We start from the raw sequence: 23,028 nt of genomic DNA, 5'->3' as shown, positions 1-23,028 counted from the left end.
GATGAGAAAATACGATTCCACGTGGCCAAGAACTGCTGTCAGAAAGGCAGTAATACAAGGGTAACTTCAGCTGTTAGTAAAGGTCACCAGCAATTACAGTCAAACCGCTGCAGGAAAAAGCGGTTGTGCGGGTAATTCCAGAGAGAGTGAGACAGAGAAATCAGAAGTGACAATGATATTTGGTGTGCTTTTCTTGAGATGTTAAAAGCAAACAGCTGACAAACTCGGGGAAATGAAAATGGCCAAAATCTTAATGTAAAAGGCATTCTTGAAAAACACCGTAATGGTAAATCGATAGAATGTTATATTGCCTCGGTAAAATCTGTCCTTCTTTAGCATTACCTGGTGTTTGGAAGTGAGGAAGAGAGAGCCATTTTTGACATGGTCCATAAAACGTAATTAAACTTTTGGCGTGAAAAAGAACAGAATTCTAAATAGCTACAGACTTGATTTAAGGACAGTAATTTACTACTGCTTTAATCATTCTGTTCCTGAAGGAAAAAAGCTATTAAGCGCACAAGAGACAGAGAGAGAGAATGAAGAAGGTATTACATCTGCAAACTCAGTAACATTACATTCATGCATTCACCCCGTCCCTTACTTAATTATCTTTCTAATACTCATCCTCTTTGTCAGAAGCACGAGAAAAATATACTTTACAAGATGCAAAAAAGGTAGAATCTGTTCATATTAAAAATGCATCTTATCATGGCAAGCGTTCTCTGCTCAAGCAGTTCATGTCACTTAAAGCGTCAAGGAAGCTTCAGATTCAGCTCTACCTACACCATGAGAGTTATGAAAGTATTTGACCAGACTTAAGCTCAAGGAGCATATTCTTCTCGAGCACGAGAAACATATAACAGGACATGAGTTAGAAGGAAAAAAAAAGTACACTGCTCCAAAAAAGAGATGACATCCAAACTACGGTGAAATGATATTTTTTGCTACAAACAACGCTGTTTATGGTTACACAGACAAATATTTTGGGTAATCCATCAGTCAGCAAAAGTGTACCAGAGCTAGTACCAGAAGGTGAATGCCACAACATAATCCTAATATATGATAAATATCCTAGTATCATAAAATAAATTTATTATTCCCTTATTTCACTCCAGTACACCCTCCTGACTGCACCTTTGTACTTCTACCTACACTCACGAATTCACGACAGAGATCAGGCAGTCATCTAATCTCCCACTTCCCTGCAGTTCCTTAAGAACAACAAACACAACCATACAAACAGCAGAAGAGGAAAAAAATATGGTTACATCAGCAGTCAGAAGCAAGTCCCTTTGAGAAATAAAATCTTTTGAAATAGACAGGTTACTAACTATCATGGGAGACATGAAAACATACAGGCAGGGTCAGAGGAACGTTGGTTGGAAGGAAGCTTTGAAGGTCACCAAGCCCAGCCTCCTGCTCAGAGCAGGACTAATGCCAACACCAGACAACGCTTTTCCAGCAAAGAGGCTGCGTTCAGCAAAACAGTGGGTGGGAGAGACAGCAGGATGTCTGGTGCAAAAACAGACCTGGTTTGTGCTCTGTACTCTCCGGAGGCACCTAGCCTTCCAAGTTGGAAATCAGCTAAGGAAACCATGAACTGACATGATGATCCTTTTTAAAGGATAAAAAGCAGATATTGCAGGAAGTGAAGTATTCAAAGCAACATTTCTACCCTGAATCTGACCACACATATAAAAAAGTCACTGAATGAAAAATTGTAAGGATCAAACAACACGACAGATACTGACGTGACACATTCTCTTCTGCAACCGACCAAAGCTTTGTTTGATATTCCCATAGCCTTAAACTCTTGAAAAGAATCAAAGAAACTTGTTTGCAAAGATGATAGAGAACATCACAGAAACTTGGAAAGCAAGGAGCGAACAGGCAACAAGAATCCAAGCAAAATGAAGCTCCTGTATCACAGACATGAACTCCTTAATATTCATCAGCAATAGCGTGCAGATTCTCAGACATAAGCAATGTATTGGAAGTTAATTTCTTTAACATGTAAGCACCCTTGACAATTCAGCTCTTGAGGCATTTGTTCTGCTTAACTTTTATTTATTGATGGCAACAGAACGCTGTAATGCGCTTGGCTAACAAGACACGTTTGTTTTCACATAACTTGGACCTCACATACAGGGAGAGAGAAGGAGATTAGTGCTGGCTGAGGATACATAGGGTTTAAAGACAGCCTAAGTTCTTAAGGCATTTCTTAAGGAGAGGGGAAAAGAAAGTTGGAAATAAGCCCATTCAGATATGCTGAACTTGAAGCCTTTCTTAATGGCCTATGTCACGCTGTGAACAATTTTAATTGTCAGGAAATTGCTTCTGCAGGTTGACTGAGTGCTTGAACTCTAACCTAGAGAGCATAAAAATACGGGTCCACTCTTCACGTGGTCTGACATGAAACTGGGTTGTATAGATATTCCTAGTTGTGTCTCCGTAAGTTAAATTCTATACAAGTTGCTGCCTTCATATTCTTGAAGGACAGCAAAAGTTACAGCACTAGAAAATTAGAAAGCCCCAAAGCCAAAAACGAGGAAGTTAATTGCCTGAAGTTAACAAAGACACAGCTAAATAAACCTGAAGTCGGAAGCAGAAGGTTTACAACTCTCTAGAATGGAAAGGGATGCAGAGGAGCATAAGAAATTAAGTTCAGTGAAATGAAATACTCAGGAGGTTAGCCAAGATTAAAAAAATAAGATTATGCAGTCCACGCAATGCAGGCGAAGCAATTAACGCTCTGAAGCGTTAACCTGTAAGGAGATTTGGAAGCTTCTCTTCATCTTCTACACCTAAGCAGCTTTCTTTTTGTTCTCCCTCACATTCAGGCACCGTTTTGCGGCCAGTCCGCTTCCCTAGACCTCAGAAGGCACGGGCGGCTTACCAAACCCAGCGCCTAGCGCACCGGAACGCCCCTCAGGGAGCTGAGCGCCCTGTCAGGGGACACGGATCCCAACGCCACAGCGTCCCTCAGCCCCCGCCCAACGGCCCAGCCGCCCTCCCCTCCCCGCCAGCTGATTGGCTGCTCCGAGCGCGGGGCAACGGCCGCGTCACGCGCCCCCCCCTCCGCCGCGCGGCACCCACCCGCCAGCGCTGCCCTCGCCTCACGGCGCCTCCGCTTCCGCCCGCGGCCGCGTCCCGTGTGGGCGGCCCGCGGCCGGTCCCGGGGGATAGGCGGCGGGGCGGGGCGGCCGCCGGGGCGGAGAAGGGAAGGGGGCGGCCCCCGGCCGTGCTCGGCAGGCCTGGGGGAAAATGAGGAAGTAAGAGTTTGTTCCTGGCCTGCGGCAGGACCCCGAATCAACACCCCTCCCCCCCCCCCCAGTTCAAACACAAGCATCGTTATCACAATTTAAATCAATTAAAAAGACAGTAAAATTTAGATTTATTACATGGCCCCGTTACAGATGTATTTGCTTCTTGTTCCGCTGAAACTAAGTTGGAACAAACCGTTGGCAACCCCAGACCACGTAACATTAAAAACCTGCCCTGAGTTGACCTGCTACCGATTTCAACATCTACATGGACTTTTTTCCCTAACAGAAATACTTACAAAAAAAGACCATCACAGACCAAACACCCATGCCCCATACCATGGTGCAGCTCTCTGATACAAAGATAACCTCTCCTCCGATGCTGTACAGCCTGTGCACCGAACACATCTGCTTCTTCACAGGGGGTGGACAGTCCTTTTTCCTCAAAGCAAAGGATCTAAATTGCTGTGTTTATACATTACTGATACATAAAAACACTTGACCTTATTGTGGAGCCCAGCACACGGTCTAAAGCAGCTATTACTGCAGCTTACGGTGGCGGTACATGACAAAACGAGAAGTCTGGCCACCTCTGCTTTTACATCAGAGGTTCCGTTGTGACCTCAATGTTGTTTCTAGCAAATTGCAGTCTATTAGGTTCAGCAAACCTTCAAACACACAGTTGGTAGAGACTTACCACAAACTGTGAAAAGAAGCACTTCAATGAAAGGTCCAAGTCAAGATTCATGTGAGAATCTACATGTAATGATAGGTATGTAAATGTACCTGTGCTCAATGAAAAGAATACATGCAGGAACCACCAAATAAAGATATTTAAAGTAAAACAAACAAAACCTTATCAAAACAGATATGGGTTACACTATCACATTTGACATTCTAATAGCTATAGCTTGAAATAGCAACTTCAATTTAAGACAAAAATCTCATCTTTGCAAAGTTACAGTTGCTTTAGATTGCTTCTAAAACAATGAACCACAGCAAAAAAAAAAAGTCAATTTAACAAGAAGTTCTTACCATTTATTGTAATTGCAGACAAGCTAATGATATGTAGAACTAGACCCAAATGTTAACATTGGCAGAGATTTGACATTGAGATGCTTTATCGGTCTCATAAATTTAACCGTCTGCAGAACCCAAACCCCTCCTCATTTGTCTTATCCCATTCCCTCATCTAACTACTGTAGCTCTGACTCTCAAGGCAAGTACCTACCACTTTGCCTCAATGCCAGTCTATTAATATTCTTGGTGCGAAGGATGAACCGTAAGAAAGGTATAGAGGACCAGATCAATTCATCTGAAAGCAGCAGAGTGAGATTTTCTTCAGATATGTGAGCTGATCATCTTTGTTGCCCTTTGAAGTTAGTGAAGAGGAATGGCTGCTTCAAGCAAAGGATGCTTCACATCTTTTTCTTTAGGAGATGAATCATATTTCAGATTACCTGTTTTATTCCCATTGACAATACAGAAAAACTGGGATGAATAGCTCAGATGCAGATGTCTAAAATATGGAGGAATCTGTTTCCAATTAATAGGCCCAATATTTTTAACAAAGATTTTTATTTCTGAGTGCTCATACACACACAATCCACATCTCTAAGTCTTAAGTATGAAATTAAACAACAGGAAACTTCATGTACATGACATTGTTCTAAACATGAGAGAAACATACAGTAAGGGAACTCTCTTGGAAGTTTTTGGTGAAAAGAGGCTGTCATCTATAGCAATCAGTGTGAACATTTTTCTGACTCCATTCTGCGCATTGAATCATTCTGTATTTCTCTCTTCAGAACTGTATTTGAACAAGCAAGCTTTGGGGAAAAAAGTTTCCATGTTTCTTGATTTTACTACAGAATCAGACACTTCTCTATATCTGTTTTTTTTTTTTATCCAGGGTGCCTGGTTTGCACTATTCCAGGAGTCAGTTATGAGGTATAAGAAAACAAGAAAAGGACGATAATATAAACATTTCAATAAAGCTCACTGTATTACTTACACTCTCAAAATAATTCTGAAGATAAAGTAAAAAACCCTTCGCATTCTTAGGATTCAGCATTCTGAAAGTCTTAAGGAATTTTTAACGGAAAACGCAGTTGTTTGTTGCTTCTTTTGAACCCAATTTATGTGTCAAAATTATGCACAATCATATGTGTATCCTTATTACCATCATACAAGTAATTACATTGAATGTCTATAGCACTAAAAATGATATAAAACAAATACCCCCACCCCTCCCAGTAACACAATAGGTGCCTAAAAACCAATTGAGAATAAATCACATTGTCACTATTGAAGAGTAAACACCATTTTCAAATGCCAACAAGGTATTCGGCTTGTTGGCGTATCGCTTTCCGTTTAAGACTCATGAGTAGGAGGACAAACTGATTCCCACAGAGGAATTTCTGCAACAACTTTGGTTTGTAATGAGCTAGAGAGAATTCATACCCCATACATAATATTGATCTACTGTATTTCTGTAAATCTAATCTGGCAGCCAACAGGCACAAATATACATATGAACTTCATGATGAGAATAATAATTTAAACTCAACGTCATATTCCAAATATACAGAAAAGACCTGGTTATATTAAACATCTATTTTCTGTTATAAACTAGCACATCCAGCCAGATCCCAGCCCTTTAATACCTCATGACTAAAGTAGTTACGTGTTCTCTATATCTGATGCATACCAGGCCTTAAAAGTGTGCTGCTTGTACTGAACGGTGTATCTATTTCAGCACATTTTGGGTACAAAAGTTGGTACTGACTGAACTATACTGGTTATCAGAAGATGACTAGCCACACTGGTGCAGTGTTCTGCTGGACCAGTAAGGATACTTACCAAAAAGCATGTTTATATCCTATAAAGACATTCAGAAACTGCTTTCTGAAACTTCTGTCTGGAAACCAGAAGAAGTGGATACAATGCATCAACTTGGGGCCCTACAGGAACCAATTAGCCCTGCTGAGAGATAGGGCACATTAGCAGAACGCTGCACAAATACAAATATATCCCTCTGGTACCTCAACTAAAATTAGTATGACAACATACGATTTGGGTATGTGCAATGCAGGCATATTCATTCATTCAAAGCCAAATTTGTGGACAGTATTGCATTGCCAGAGCCTTGCTGTCTTGATTTATAGTTAGTCTGGAAAGAATATTACATTAAAGTAGCTGCACTACTTTACCAAACGAACTTTGTCAGAGGATGCTTGGATAGCTCTGCAGTATTGTATTGTGCTCTGTAGACACACTTGGTTCTTGAAGCAACTGTCATTTCCAAACAAATTTAAAATTAGCCTATTATAGGTTCAAGACACAGATGTAGGATATGGTAGTCAGATGGCAAGGTCACACGACATACTGTCCTATGGCAGGCATTCCCTCAACGTTTTAAGTGGTTCCACACATAGATGAGTTGTGTATGAGAAACAGTCCACAATCTCCTATAACATAATCATTGGACTCATTAGGAAAGCTGCAAACACTGCATTGATCAATGTCTTCCTATGGGGGGAAAAAAGAAAGAACAAAGGAATGCGAAAAGAGACGCTAAATTCCATAATTTTCACATCTGATAGCAATCTTCCAATCTTAAATACAACAAGCAAACAAGAAAACAAATAAAATAGACGTGATGATTTCCTGAAGCAGGAATGTAAATACTGGCACAAGACAAACAACTTTGGACAGCCAGAGTTTAAACGTATTAAATCATAGCACATTTTGAAAAGTGACACTGTATCAATGGGTACCATCTCCGAATCATCTGGCATCAACGTGATCAGTTTACACATTAACAGCTATGCTTATTTAACTGTCTCTTCCGCAAGCTCATGAGCCATGGGAGACAAAAATGGAACCAGATTTCCTTCCAGTTAGGAAATTTTTTTCCTCAATAGCCTCAGTTTCCTCAATAGCCTCAGTTTCCTCAATAGCCACGGTCAGGTTGTTTGCCCAGTTACTTTTTCCACAGAAATTCTCTCTTTATTTACCAACAATGTAGGAGCCAAAAATTATGTCCTTAACCAGAAAGCATTGCAGTGCCTAAAGCCACAGGAATTAGCTCCTGTAGACGCTATTCTGTGTTCAGACCACCGACTGGCTGTGAGAGCTGATTTGTGGCCCAAGCTGTTTATGCTAGATGAGGCTGGCCTGCAAGAACAGAAACTCTAGCTTACCCCTCTGTCATTTTAAACTTTGTTCTCTTCCCTTTGCTGCTTGCTAAAATCTTTGCCTTAAATCTAGGAGTACTTTCTTCACTCAAGCATACCTCAGCAGTATACTGGCTGACAAACCTTTTACAGTACTCATTTACACCTGTACAAATCCTACACTTCAAATGGTGGAGCCAGAAACAAGATCAAGGGCGTAACTCAAATTACAAGAGCAAACTGATGTGCTGGAGAGAATCCATTCTTCCACTGTCTCTGCAGGACTGGCGGAAGAAAGCAGTAATAAAACTGAAGTGGACAGATACTCTTCATACTTGGAAAGGTCAGGGTTTAAACAGGAAATTGCACTTTTTTCCAGAAACACTTTCAGAAATAAAACTGCCTTCTGATATTCATCCTGCTACTAAAAAGTCTGATGAAGATATCAAATTGCAAGTGAAAGCAAATATTGCTATTTATTCACAGCTGTGAATCCATCTGCATCGCTTTCGTATACCTATAAAAGTGTTCTAATGGACTTTAAAAGCAGTTCAGGAGAAAATAAAAAGATCCTCCAAACTCCAACTGAAATGTTAGAATCTGTAGGAAGGCATAATTGGACATTCAAATGTGCATTGCTGGTGGTGGTGTTATTTTTGAGAAACAATGACTGAATCCTTTACATGGTCAAAAGTAACCATGTAACATTAACAGTAAACAGCATGCACAGACAACCTGAAAAGAAACATCAGGCACCGCTTTTCTTTTGCAATTGCTCCAATTTTCTTCTTAAGAGGTTGTAGTTTTCCTTGGTCCCGGGTGCCATAGGATCAAGCTTCAGAGAGACTTCATAGTGCTTCTTTGCTAAGTCAAGATTTCCCCAGCGATGATAAAGCACAGCTGGAATGTCAGTGAAGAATTTCGTTAGCAATATTGTTGAATAATGCACAGTCTTGCCAATCACTTGGAAAACAACATTAAGGCATTTGTTTCCAGTGAGGGTCTCTCACTGGCTGGTGGCACAGTAGCTGCTTGTTCTGTTGCCAAATGCAGGAGCAAAGCCTGGGAGCAGAACTGGCATGGGAACGATGAAGGAATGAATTACACTGTAGCCATAAATGGCAGCTCTTATCTGGTGAGCTCATTGCGGGTTACAAGCGTAGCATAAATGAACCAATTTGCAGCCACTGAAGTGCAGCTACCTCTGGGCTGGATTGTGCAGCCCTCTTGATCTGTCATATCATGTGACGGCTTTTCGGGTTTAGTGCCCTGTTCTTCCCTGGCTGGCAGTTTTTCTAGGAAGTAAAATAGGAATCTGCCCAGCAGGAAGAAGGCTCAAAAGATTGCCTTTTCTTTTAAAACACAACAAATACGAAGCAAACAAACAATACAGCTGATAAGACGTAGGAAAGCTCTTACCCAAATTACCGTGATAACTGGCAGCATTTGGATTGGCTTTAATGGCCTTGAGGAACAAAGCTTCAGATTCCTGAATAATTTAGAAGAACAAGTCATCAGGACAGTCTACTCTTGCAGTATATAAAATAATGCGAAATGTACACAAAACTGTAACTGAAAGAAACCCCAAACTATGCCACATCTTTATGATGCCACAGTATGTATAATCTAAGCCTGCAGGATCCTGTAGTTCAGGTGGCTGTAGCCTCCAGAGAGCAGTGACAACGGTACAAGTACGTACCAAGATTTCACAGGCTCACATTATTTTAGCTGAGAGCTAAAAGTGAAGCACAAGTAAAGTTTATAAAGCAGCTTAACTTCCCCCCCCCGTCATAATATTTTCAAACATTACCTGCTGAAGTTTTACCTATTTATTCAATCAAAAAAAGCATAATATATTGTCTGAGAAAACTACTTTTAGACACCTTTCCCGTTAACAATTTTTACCATTTCAGGCAGGAGCTTTCCAGTAAAAAGCTTTCAAACAGATGTTTCAACATGGTTCTCAATGAAAAATAGCAATGTTTTTTAAAAATAAAAACCAACTAAACTGTTCCTCACATTTCTCACGAGGAACCTTTTCCATATTCCCAGCTTCAGTGCGTGTGCTCTTAGGACTGTTGATGTCTGAGTAGTTAGGAAAAGCTAAACTCTCACCAAATATTCAGAAGAACAACTTAGTAGTAAGTTAATTCCCTAATTTGACATTTTTATTTTACCAAACTAGCTGCTGACATAGACACTTTTGTTCCAGAGCGTATTTGCTGTATAAGTTTAGAAAGATACCCCCCAATCCAAATGGACCATATTTACTCACTTGCATACAAGAATAGATACTTTAGAAAAACAATTTCACATGGATCCTGGGCTATGCTGTGTTTTAGAGAAAGTTGCTCATTTAGTTTCAGGTCAAACTACCTGGAGATAAAATTACCTGTCCTAATGCACATACTTAATGTCCAACGTATTTGAGAACAGCAACCCTGGGGAAATGGCCTTTCCTTTGCGCTAAGCCTTTGCTATTTAAAGCTACACAGCACCACGCAAGCTCTGCTAAAAAAGAAAACCTATCAGCCACATTTTTGATTCTGCTGTGTTCTTCTGAGAAGTATGACATACGTCTCCATAAGGGCTCCACAGGCGAGAAGTTTCTGCTATCAAGATTCAGTGACTCAACTTTGAGTGACTTTAGAGTTTCCCCATACGTCCAAATTCAAACCCAAAGTTCACGCTCCTTTCAAAGCATTCCAGAGCACAGCTAAGGCTGTCACTCTCAAGCCAAGAAAGGCTGATGCAGAAAGTGCCTTTGTTTTGTAAAGTCAAGGAAATTACAAAAGACCTCAGGTTCTCAACAAATCCTTTTGTAGGACATAATTTTCTGTAGAAGGACAACAAGGGAACCAGATGTCCAGAAATTTATGCAGCATATGATTCTATAGTACAAGTTTTGGCTTTGCTTTTCCTTCACATCATCATTAGCTTTATCATTCTCATACCCTGACTATTAACGTACCTAGATGAACTGGGCTATTTGAGACCCATTGTGTTTAAACACTTCATTAATGATTTGGGTGAGACTGAATGCGCTATCAGGAACTTTACAGACAGCCCCTAATTGGAAGGACTGGTCAGTACACTGGAGGAGAAGGCTACCATTCAGACCTAGATAGGATCGACAAATGGACTGGCAGGAATCACAGGATGGCTGAGGCTGGAAGGCACCTCTGGGGGCCATCTGGTCCCATCCTCCTGCTCCAGCACGGCCCAGCACAGGCTGCCCATGGCCATGTCCAGGTGGCTTTTGAAGGTCTCCAAGGAGGAGACCCCACAGCCTCTCTTGGCAACCTGAGCCAGTGCTCCATCACCTGCACAGCACAGAAGTGCTGCCTGATGTTCAGAAGGCATCTCCTCTGTTCCAGTTTGCATCCGTTGCCTCTTGTCTTGTCACTGGGCACCAACAAAGACAGCTTGGTTCCTTCCTTGCACCCACCCTTCAGGTATTTATAGATATTGAGAAAATTCCCTCTGAGCTTTCTCTTCTCCAGGCTAAGCAGTCCCAGCTCTCTCAGCCTTTCCTCAAACAAGAGGTACTTCAGTCCCTTACTCATCTTCATGGCCCGTTGTTGGGCTCTCTCCACTATGTCCTTGTCTCTCTTGTACCACCAGAGAGACCAGAGCTGACCACAGTCCTCAGGTGTCGCCTCACCAGTGCTGCGTAGAAGGGAAGGATCCCCTCCCTTGACTTGCTGGCAATATTGTGCCTAATGCAGCCCTGGCCACCCTTAGCCTTCTTTGATGCAAGGACACACTGCTGGCTCATGCTCAGTTTCATGTCCACCAGGACCTCCTGTACTTTTCTGCAGAGCTGCTTTCAAGCTGGGTGTCCCCTTGCATGTCCTGGTGCTTAGCTTGGTAAGGGACTGGACTAGATGACCTCTGGATGTCCCTTTCCAGTCAAAATTATTCTGTGATTCTAACTGAGTCACCTGAGAAGCATCCTGCGATTCAAACATTTGGCAAGCCTCGTGGTATTGCAAGATAACCTCTTTATATACACCTGACCAAACCTAAAAATCAACAGCAGGATGGCACTTGAAACCATGCAGTAATGAGAATTCCTACAACTTGTAATTTTTCCACTGCAATTTCTAGTATTTTAATTTAGTAAGTAAACTTCTGCTTTCCTTACTGGGCAGGTTAACAACAGACCGAAAGCTGTGCTGTCCAATTACTTCCCTTTTATGCCTGAATGCTGTCGCCTACCCAGAGGAGAAGCAGCTAGTGTACAGACTCACCCTTTCACTGCTGATATATGATGGGACAACATGTGCAGTGCATTCCCAGAAAATATAATAAAATACATGCTCAGATTTGACTGACTCTTATTACTGTACATATCTCCAACCACATACTGGAAACACTCTTATTGCCACTGCTTTGCTTGTGGAAGCATACTGTCTGATTAAAGGCTATTTAAGGTGCATCACATTCATATTATTGCGGATATATGGAGTAAATACACATTCCAGTACATCCGGTGATATTTCAAATTACTCTGTCTTGCCAAAGCTTTAAATCAAGTGTTGTCAAGAAACTTGCACACTGTGTATAGCAAAGGCTTTGGGAAAGCACACTGCATTCCATCTGCTGCCAAGGCCACAGCACAAAATTGTCGTCTGGCTTTATTTCAAATAGAAAAAATGCTGAATGTTTCCAATTTGTTGTACTTCTTACAGAAAAAAAGCATAGATGTACACATAACAAAAATACAGCGTACATATTTTCAAAGAACTAAAGATAGCTTGATTCTCTGTCCAGTGCAACAAAAACAAGTACTTAAATGAGAAATTGAATTTGATATAACAGATGTTAATTTAAAAAAAAAAAAGCAAAAACACCAAAACAGCTCATCCTTTCTGTGCTTTTGTTTCTGAAACAATAAATCATTCATGAACAGATACAAACAGAAATCTTAATGGGTTGGGGGATTTTTTTTGGTCTCAGAAAATCTATCTTCTACTGAAAAGAGCATTTGAAACTGAAGAATATTGTGTACTTATTTGAAGGAACTCTTTCATAATAGTAAAATCTTTTCAATTCAGTGCCTTTTAAAGTAAGAAGTACCAAAAACCAAACCAAACCAAAAAAACCAACAAAACCCAAACCAAATCTTACTTTATGGCAACAGAGCCAATGTAGTATCAACTTTTATACAGACACATAACAAGTAACCTAATAAATGAAATGCCTGAGGTTATGCAACACAACAGACACAGCCAGGCAGCCCTCTGCAAATCACCTCCATCACCTTGACAGCCTCCTATCCCCCATCTTCCCCTCCCCTCCCAAACACAATAAAAATCCTTAAAGAGCCATCCGCTTCTCTCTGTTTTTACATGTCGAGGAGTAAACAAGAAGTCTTAATCTCCCATTCTTTTTATCTTAATTTTATATTCTCCCACTTAAAAAACAAAACCAAAAAAAACCACCACCACCAACAAAACACAAACAACCTTGTATCTCTACTTTCCAGTCTATGCAAAATACAGCTACTGCTATCATCACCTTTCCTAAGTGCACTTTCCAATGCCCTTAGTTTGCTCTCCCTATTATAACCCATCAATTTCAAGTTACTAGATAAGTTATATTTTGCTCTACACAAACCTACTACTTACTCCCTGTTGAACTATTAAAACGGTAAGTGGCTCCCTCCTTTCTTCCCTGGGCTCCACTGCGCCTTTTGCTTTATTCAGGATGCTGACTTGAAAGCTTCATTTTCTCCCGCCATCATTTCCACTGTCTCCAATGCATTCCCATGCAGCATAATGACCTCTCAGAACCTGCCATCAAAAGCACTACCTGCTTTTTTATTTTTTAAATCCACTGTGACAGACTTGGTTTTCCTATACCTGGAGAAAGTTTCCTAGCTAGTTTTCCAATTATTTCTTCTACTTACTTCGTTATAAACATTCTTTATTCTGTCAGGCTACATATTATTCTTGCTACATAACTGTACAATACTCTATTCTTCCACACTCATGACTCATCAAAATAATACTAGCAATTAACTCCTCCATAATGTTACCCTTATACATTCTGGATGTTAATTTGTATCCTTCTGGAACTTTGTTAATGTAACCTAAAAATATATTTTATAACAGCTTCAGGTGGAAAGAGACTAGTAATAGAGCATACAAAAAATGAAAGCAACAGTCTAGAGAAAATGCAGTGTCCTGTATAACAGCATCACCAGCACAAACCAAAGCAGGTGTTAGGCCTGCCAGGGCCTCTGACATGTGGACAGGTCATCACTCCACATTTGGACATGACTGGAAATTTTAGTGGACATGGTAATTGGTGGAAAAAAACGGATCCATTCTATCAAGTCTATGAAGTCTAATATCAAAAAATCTTACTTCTTTTACACTGAGGATGTTCCTTCAGCACTGCTAACACTACAACATATCAAAAAGCCAACAACCTCCCCCAGTAGTCATAGTTCAGTAAATGATGTTTTTCTGAGGAATACAAAAAACTTCCTCCATTATTTATTTCTCCCTATCGCATGCATACATCGGTAACTATGGAGTCAATTAAAGTAACGAAAAATATTAACTATGTATGATTTATTCTCTGAATATTCATACAATTCCTTCTGGAAAATATTTATCTGACCTCAATTGTATTACATTTCCTACTTTTAAATATAAGTAGTTAATAATGAAGTACCACTCGCTAGCTGGCCAACTGTACTCAATGTTCAATACATTGCTCAATGTATGAACTTACCATAATATTCTGTGGTTACTTAGGTATCCCATCCTCAACCTGGGATTAGAAAGTCTGTGATATCTTCATTTTAGATAGCTTCTGAGGTAAAGAGGCTAGAATTCACACTGGGTAATGGTAAACCTTGCTTCCTTACATAGAAGGAACACAAGAACTAACATATCACATTAATTTTGGACCCTGAACCAAGGCCTTTAAATCAGAGGAGGTTCTCTCTGGAGAACCAGTGAACCAATATAAGACCCTAACTGCCCTCTAGCGTGCTTAAGAGCCTACTTCTCTTCAATGACCATTGACATAGTTTAGGCCAGCAATGTTCCAAAAAGCCCATCTAAAATAAGGTGAGATGAATTTAGGCCAGAGTTACACAACAATTCTGTGACAGAAATGAGCACTGAATCCTGATGAAGTCACAAGCCCGCAATGACTTCCTCAAACAGTTTCTACAGAAATACACACAGTTTATACATGGTATATATGGTTAAAAAACCACCACAAGAAAAAAAAAACAGAGAGCTCTAGTTACCTACCTTATATTTTTGTGATTTTCCCAGTACATTTGCCAAAGAAAACATAAGGGAATGATCATTAGGTATTAACTCCAGGGCCTCTCTTCCAACTGCTTCTGCTTGAGCTAGATTGCCTGGGAGCCCACATAGTGGAAAAAGAGAAGGCATCTTAACACAGCCTTACTAGTTACTTTTCATGCTGCAAGCACACACATTGTATATGAAGGGCTGATTATTTCATGTGTTTTTAAAGAAAAACCAGGTATCTCTGACAAACAAATATAAAGGCCTACGGAATAAGACAACAGAAAACCTCCACTTTATTTTCAACAAGTAACACTTTCAGAAGAACAAAAGTAGAGATTCAAGAATTCTGAAGTTTGGTCTCTAATACAAACATGCTTGCAAAATGATGTCATTTCAAACGAGGATCAGAGTTGCAATTGATGGGCTGGACTTCAAGTGATGCTTTAAAACCACTGAGTTAGAAAGCATTCTAATTTTTATGGAGAGTGTCTTGGTAGCCAAATAAGAAGTACAACTTCTTTTAGATAAATACAGATAAAACTGAGTTTTGAAAGACACTGAATTAGTCATCAAAATATTCCAATGGGTTTATACCTGTGTTATCAAGTAATATAATCATATTGTTCCAAGCCAAACTATGCTCTGGTTTCAGAACTGTAGCGTTCCTCCATGCATTCAATGCATCTATATGGCGATTCAAATCTGCATACTAAAAAGAAAGAAAACTCCAGTAATTTCACTCTGATTTACTTTACTTTCCAGTTATGGATTAAAGGCACAAAGATTATTAATCTTTCTCTTTCTGTTCTAGTAAAACTTGTTCTTACAGATAAAAATAAGAAATGTAAAAAGAATACTAGGGTAGCATGGAAGATAGACTGGTATATACTAACTTTTCACTTTTACGTTGTTTTTTCTCTGGAAGCCAGTCAGATATGTATGCACCAATAAGGTGGGGAGGAAAATTTGCATGCAATTTAGAAACCTACACAAGAGAACAAGTAAATATTTGCTGTAAGTATTTCCATGAATCTAAAATGATTTTTTTTTTGCATAGTTCTACTACCCAACAATTTGTTGGAATATACTCATGACTGTAAAGTAGTCCGATATTGAGAAATGATTAAAAATCTCTCTTAAACAGAAGATCATAATCTATATTTTTGGTTAGATGTCTTTATATGGAAAGTAGGACTACCAAAGGTGATAAGAAAGGAATTATACTAGGAAAGCAATAGAAAAGCTATTGAAAATAGGAAATCACCCTGAACTACAAATCAATTAACTGGAATAATGATCAGCATTTTAACAATATAGCAGAAATATATGCACACACAGATTACTCTGATAGCAATAACTTATTCAAAAATACTTACCAACCGCCCTAAATTGTAGTAACAATCTGGGTATTTTTTCCTGTGTTTAATTGCTGTCCAGTAGCTTTGCTCTGCCTCTTCAAACCTTCTTAAACTGTTCTGTACTATTCCTAGATTCATCCATGCAGCAGCAAAATCAGGTCTGAATAGATTGGAGAAAAAAAATGAGAGATGACAACTGAGCACTTTGAACAGAAGATCCCATTGTATCCTTTCTGCTCAGCTGGTACAAAATACTGCTTGGCTTTGTTCTAAACATACTGTATTTGTACAGCTAAGGACAGCAACTCCTCTGCTTCTTGGAGCTCATTTCTTTCTTTCAGAATATTTCCAAGGTTGTTCATGGCATGTACATATTTAGGATTCAACCTACAATGTAAAATTTAAGAGATTATTATTATGTATGGGAGACACATTCCTTTATGCAAATTGTTAGCTCTGCATTGCTGCAGAACATGAAAATGAATACCTAAGCATTATCTCCCTGTTAAACCTTAAAGCAATTTTAGGATAGTTCAATAAAGCAGTAAAATTTCTAATACCTTACGGCTTCTCTGTAGTATTTGATTGCAGCACTTTGATTTCCCTTGTCAGCCAGGTTTTTGCCAACATTGTAGTGCACCTGAAAACACAGATGAACTTTTTAGCCAGATACTACACAGTCAGATATTTTTTGGAGTAAGAATTTTTAGCAACTTGACTCCACATAAATACAGTCAGAATTTTTGTCATTCACTGTTTTATGTTGCAGGTGGATCTCAAGACTGGACAATACAGACAATGAAAACAGCAAGATAAAATCGGAGGAATAAATTAATAAATTAACTTACCTGTTCTAGCTAGTTAAGAAAGATTTTTCACTCCCTGATATTATAAATGAGGTCACGACACTGTGCCTAAGACTTTTTATATGGACACCTCTTTTCCTTCATTGTCAGATGACTAAGAGAAAGGCTGACTCATTCAAATCCAGCATAGCAGAAGATAAACTACAGCAGTATGTGTTGATTAAACTTTGCTTTCACTACAGCATAAGCCAGAAAAAAATCAACATTAACAGTCTAATTAAGCTAAGCTCCATATTTCAAAACAAAGAAAACCCACAAAGAATGCCAACCAGCATTCACCCCCCAGCCCTGCAAAAGACCCAGCTATTATTGTCTTGATATAATAATGCATCAAACAACATTTCTGGAAAAAAAAAAAAAAAGTGTGGTATCATGTTGAAGACCTTGACTGTTAAAAAGCAGAGAACGAAGGGAAGATCTAGGGCTTTGGGATCCTTATCATTTGAGGGGAAGAGGATCCTTATCATTTGAATTTATGATAAGGATTAAAGGATTAGGTAGGAATTTCAGGAAAAAATCTTAATTGGAAGACATTTCGTATCCTACTTTAGGACTACATCACCTGGTCAAAGGAAGACTGAAGTTTAGAAATAAGTGTTTTGAGCACCAAGTGCTGCAAATAGACTTCACTGCAACTAGACCAGAATTCATTCCATAAATTACCTTACTATTTGAAATTAAGTTGTATGCCTCATCTAGAACTCTCACACTGTATTTTTTTCCATATCTCGAAAATCTGATTTAAATCTCCTCAAAAACACTATGCTGAAATTACTTCAGTCTGAAGTACATAAATATAGGTTTGCAATACATTTAGATAACTCTAATTCACATTATACAGTCAAAACAGTACTTCATCTCATGTGTCCATCAAAGGATTAATTTTCATTGTGTTTGGCACAATACCTGGGACCCATTGATCCAGCACACACAATTATGCTTGAATCTGTTATAGTATTTAGTTGTTGAATTCCACCCCTATATGATCGTGACTATGCTGTAACACACCACCAACAAATCAAATTAAAACTATTTTCCATACTCTCTAGAATAAGTGAAAAAGTAGTTTCACTGGTTTTAAAGACAGCAAAGACACTGTAAGGCTTACTAAGTTTTCACAGAAGCAGCTCCTTAGGCTGTAAGGCACACAAACTCAGCATCCCATAAAAGCTCTAGTACAGCTTTCAAGTAAAAAAAATAAAATAAATAAAAATCCAGGGACTTCCTTTGTACATTCATAAAAATATGACAAGGTCCACTCCAAAGAAGCAACAGAATGGTACATTTATATCAACACATAGCCATTTACAAAGATCACTTGACTGTGACAAAAAATAGAATAGCACTGCTTTCCAATGAGTCATTACAGTAAAATGATACACCTTGAAAAATGCTTCTTAGGACTGAGTGTTGTTTGTATCATCTCTTCAGGAAATTTTTCAGCACACTATGACAACATTCTTACCAAACTGGATTGCTGTGATTATATATACTGAAGTTTACAGACTCAAAAACTATCTAGAGCAAATTAGGTTATTAAATTTTGCTGTGCTCCCAGATACAAGATAACTTGTTGCAAAACAGAAAAAAATCAAGGAAGACTTCACTCGATAATGTATATTACCCCCCTAAAATACCTGAATTCACATTTCAGTATCAGCAAACTAAGACTACATTCAATTTCTTCCTCTAAAATAGTTTTGAGTGCCTTTCTTTCTTCTTATTGTTTTACATTTTACAGAAATCATAAGTATTACTGCAAGAAAAAAATTGATTAAAAGACTGAGGACATAGCATACAAGAAAAAAATTCAAAAAATATGTTTTAGCTATATCGTGTTATGAACAACCAGTCAGCATTTCACTTTCTAATTCTACTTATTCCTCAGTTTCTTAAAGTGTGGAGCTTCTTAACATCCATTTCCATCTAAAGCAGCAGTGGAAAGCATATTTTTCTCATGTAAACAGAATTGTGTATATTGCAAAAATCCAAAAGATATCAATTATTTAAAGTCAAAACATCAAATGAAATATTAAGTGTACATGCATATTTTGTGAACTGAGCTAGAAAGATGTATTATAGTATTAAAACCAATAACAAGACTATTTACAGTGTATTTCTTCTGTCCTCAGATACAGTTTCTGCGTGAAGGGAAATGATATTTCTAAACAATACTCCTGAAAATGAAGAGTTCCTTGTTGTATGTGTGTTTCCTAGCTTCCCTTCAAGACAAATTGAAGCCTTAGCTCCTCTAAATATGTTGGTGACAAAAAGTAAGAGAAGAAAAATTATAGCAAGCAAACCAAAAGAACCCCTCAGCCTAACATAAATATCCAATGACAAAAAGAGCTTTCAGGATAATTTTCAATGGGTAAATATGCAGTAAATATCTATATCTATATATATTTAAATGCATTAACTTTTAAAAACAGTCAGGAGGTTTTTTTAGGCATACAGAATCACTTGAAAGATGCAGGTTACTTTTGCTGAGCAGCTATGTCTCTCTCTTCTTCTGCCATTAGAGAGAGCTGCCAAGGTGAGCCTTTTGCTCTACTCCCCTCAACCAGGGTTACAACAATCTACATGCCCTCCACTAAGCACAAGGCTGTAATTCTCCTTGCTCTCTCCTATGACCCCTATCTGCACAACATGGGGACAAACAATTTCCACATGCCAGTGGGAGGGAAGAATCTGCCTTTTAAAAATGAGGGGGGCAGCGTGATGTTTTAAATTTGATCTCTAGAGAGATGTTTCTTCTGCCTTTGATTGATACTGCCCAGGACAACCTGGGAAAGGATTTTCCTTTCCTCATTAAACATTTAAGAGCAGATATACCATTTCATTTTTAGATGAGCATTAATGATGGATATTAACTGGAAATGACACATTACATTATGCCCACTTGCTCCTTTATCAAACCTAAACAGGTAATTACTTTACAGTAATAGCTCTAAAATGAACATTTCTCAGGGATGAACAACAACACAGCATTCTCTGCAATGAGGGCAATTAGGAAAGAGGAAAGTACTAAAAATACCCCATGTGAAAAGTTGGTTATCTAAACAGGCATGCCATATTTAAAGTTAACATAACCATGCCACCACAGCCTAGCCCAAGAATTGAGAAAGTCTCAAGACCGTTGTACATTTTCAGTATTAGAACAGCTTGTCTTTGCAAACTATTATCAGAGATATAAGTTTGTCATGAAACATTAAGAACAAAGAATGGTTAGTAGCACGTTCTTTTCACAGTATTGTAACTTCCTTCCTCAGCATTTCAGAGGTTTTGCTACTGAAGTGTTTTCTTCTTAAAAATCATGTTTATTAAATTCTATATGGTAAAGGAAAGCTGGTGACATGGAGAATGTTAACTGTTTACATTTAAATTTAACTATTTCCAATCTACAAAAAAAGAATGATCACTATTTCTCACGTATTTAATGGTATTCTTGCAAATTTTAATTGTATAATTAATTAAAAGAAGTCATCCAGAAATAAGAACCATCTCTGGATTCTGAAAAATTGCCCTGGCTTTGCTAAGAGGGAACAAAAAAGTAACTTGACATTTCTAACAGTAACTTACTGCATGGCAGAAAAAGCCAACAAGATGAACATCTTCAGGAGTAATCTTCAAAAAATCTAAAGGAAACAATGCGTACCAAGCTCAGAGTGTGAAGAGCAATACAGCAATGTCTAGAAAAAGCGAACAGCAGTAGAAGGACAAAATCTCACATCACCTTATGCATCCACATCTGAGGCAGTTGTCAGGACTTCTTTCAGAATCATTGGAAAGAAACACACAGAAGAGGGTGCAGTCCTTCTGGCCTGTGTCAGTCATATAGCTCAAGGTGACGATAAAACATGCTAAAAGGGACAGTTTCTCCTCCCAGTTATAAAGGGAGCCTATCTGGCTTGCTCAGATGTAGACATCTAAAGCTAAGGGGATGAATCCCAAGCCAGTAAGTAGTCTAATATAGCAAAACTGTAGGTAGGCTTTCATCATAGCCTGTAATTAGATACTCCAGTACTTCGACAAAGCACTCCAGGATTAACTTGCAACATACTGACATCAATGAAAAGATTCTAAATTAGATCCAGTGAACCTTTTCTAAGCCATTAGCACGGAATCATCCCAAATTTATAAACTACCTGTAACACATTATTAACATATCGGGCGGAAACTGTCTATGTAACTGTTCACAAAATCTGCCTTAGTAGAGAAAAGAGGCCTGGCTCTAACTCACACTAGTGCTTACCACCATTGAACTCCAGGAATTCAGTGAACCTGTACTGTATGAAAAAAAATAGAAATGGAATACAGGCACCTTTTGCTCATCTAAGCAAAATACTGTTAAGTGTATTCAAAATGTATACTATACACTGTATACAGTCTAACAACCTTTCAAACCAACTTAAGCATAGGACCAAGCAAGAGTGACATACTACCAGACACAGCTATAACATGCTCCTTTCTCTCTCAAATAAATAAATGCACACACATATATATTTAAAAATATGCAACAGATTCTTTTTAGACATGGAGCTGCCAGACTGTTCTGTATCGTGAACTTAAAGTCAAAAATCTCTGTAACTTCGTTATGGTACCTGATTATTTCCAACACATTCCAAAATTACTAAGGCCATGTTTATTGAAAATGATACTAAATTTCACCATCTTGAGCCAGATGCATTCATCAGAAGGAGGTAGATTTGCTACTATGCCAGACAATCTGATTTATTGTAGTTTCCACACCTCTATCTAAGAAAGATATTCAAAGAAGGTGAGTCTGAAATTAGAGAATGCACTATTTAGAATCAAGATAAATGTATTTTACACTGCTCATATACAGACAATTTGGAATTCAGAAGAGCTGTACTACAAAGCTTGAATTAGGAGCTTTTGTTGGTAGTTGGGAAACACCTGGAGATTCTAGGGCCCTGCTACATAGGGGAATTAAAGCATGAGCACTTTACACATATTAAAGATGCTCCAAGAAAAATAATAAAAAAACATGTTATCATCTACATTCATCTTCTGGTCTGCATCAGCCTTGCACTGAAATAAATGGACCAATAAAAAGTCCTGTGGAGTCAGCTTTAAAGGAAGTCTGCAATTTCATGACAAGAAAAGATCAAAACAGAACCTAGCTCCATTTTTGCATTTATCTTGGTCAAAATTGACTGAAGTCCATGAAGAAAAAAAAAAGATTGGCTTTTAGACATGGACTCTCTAACACTCTTGCCTAGCCAAGTTCCCTACTAATGTGATTTCAAAGAGACTCCTTAAAGAAAAGTGGAATGCGAGTCTATAAAAACCTCCCCATACACATCACCATGCTCTCCATTTGTGCAAGCTGTCGCAAGTAGCAGTACAGTCCAGGCATGTCTAGAGGGCCCAGTGTTGACAAACACAAGCTCATTTTCCCTGTACACTCATTGGCTTCGAACCAGCTGCATTAGTTCAGTAGCTTGCACACAGCTTATCGGCTCAAGCACAGCACTGTGCGAACACAGCTACACAGCTTCCCAGCCAGACGTGGCTTGTGTCCAAGGACCTTGGAGCACAGGCAGAGTGGGGATCTGTCTAAAGTACTCTTGCCATAGCAGATGGATGGAGCTACACACAAAGAAACAGATTGCATTTGCTCCATTTATAGTATGCACTTGTCATTCAGAAGACAAGATACATTGAGGTCGTCATTAAGAAGGAGATGGTTGCCTACCACTGCCACAATAAAATACTACAGCTCTTTTTCTACGTATCAAAATCTGAGATTATTCAAAGATATCACCATGCTGTAAATATTGATCATAAATGCATTTTAGAGCTCATTGATGCCTATTTGTATTCCAATACGTGCTAAGTTTATCACTCCCTCCACAAAGTTGAGCGTTTCTTGGCTGTTTAAACTCTGTATCTTGATCTGTATTTTCTCGGTTACAGAAATCTAATCTTTCAAAACATCCATATGTTGTTATTAAGAAGCTGTGGATTCCTGTTCTGAGGCTCACTGAAGATAGCGTGTCCTAAAATTCAGACAACATCAGGGCTCTGTGGTACGCTCCAACAGATCCCAGTCT

At 38.8% G+C, this 23,028-nt stretch overlaps 2 protein-coding genes across 8 annotated transcripts in view; both read right to left on the bottom strand.

Moving 5' to 3' along the window:
- GGACT (gamma-glutamylamine cyclotransferase) overlaps positions 1–3,158 on the bottom strand; it is a 28,629-nt gene extending 25,471 nt beyond the window's left edge. The window contains exon 1 of one of the 5 annotated variants that reach the window (XM_035557049.2): positions 3,097–3,158. The gene's annotated coding sequence lies outside the window, so the exon portion shown is untranslated. Of the gene's footprint in view, positions 1–2,765; positions 3,014–3,096 lie in introns of those variants that run through there. The other 4 variants (XM_035557053.2, XM_035557052.2, XM_035557048.1 and 1 more) reach the window with 4 other exon arrangements.
- A 1,666-nt stretch (positions 3,159–4,824) lies between these two features.
- TMTC4 (transmembrane O-mannosyltransferase targeting cadherins 4) overlaps positions 4,825–23,028 on the bottom strand; it is a 52,686-nt gene continuing 34,482 nt past the window's right edge. For all 3 annotated transcript variants that reach the window (XM_035557078.2, XM_035557082.2, XM_035557081.2), the window contains 7 exons: positions 16,643–16,722; positions 16,362–16,469; positions 16,101–16,242; positions 15,319–15,433; positions 14,719–14,831; positions 8,861–8,930; positions 4,825–8,341 (listed from right to left, as the gene is read on the bottom strand). In XM_035557078.2, coding sequence (XP_035412971.1) covers positions 8,190–8,341; positions 8,861–8,930; positions 14,719–14,831; positions 15,319–15,433; positions 16,101–16,242; positions 16,362–16,469; positions 16,643–16,722 — 780 coding nt within the window. In that variant the 3' untranslated portion in view covers positions 4,825–8,189. The remainder of the gene's footprint in view (positions 8,342–8,860; positions 8,931–14,718; positions 14,832–15,318; positions 15,434–16,100; positions 16,243–16,361; positions 16,470–16,642; positions 16,723–23,028) is intronic.

Source organism: Cygnus atratus, chromosome 1, assembly GCF_013377495.2.
Source record: "Cygnus atratus isolate AKBS03 ecotype Queensland, Australia chromosome 1, CAtr_DNAZoo_HiC_assembly, whole genome shotgun sequence".
NCBI lineage: Eukaryota > Metazoa > Chordata > Aves > Anseriformes > Anatidae > Cygnus > Cygnus atratus.
Note: the sequence above shows the minus strand (reverse complement) of the source record. Positions and strands in the feature narration are given on the sequence as shown.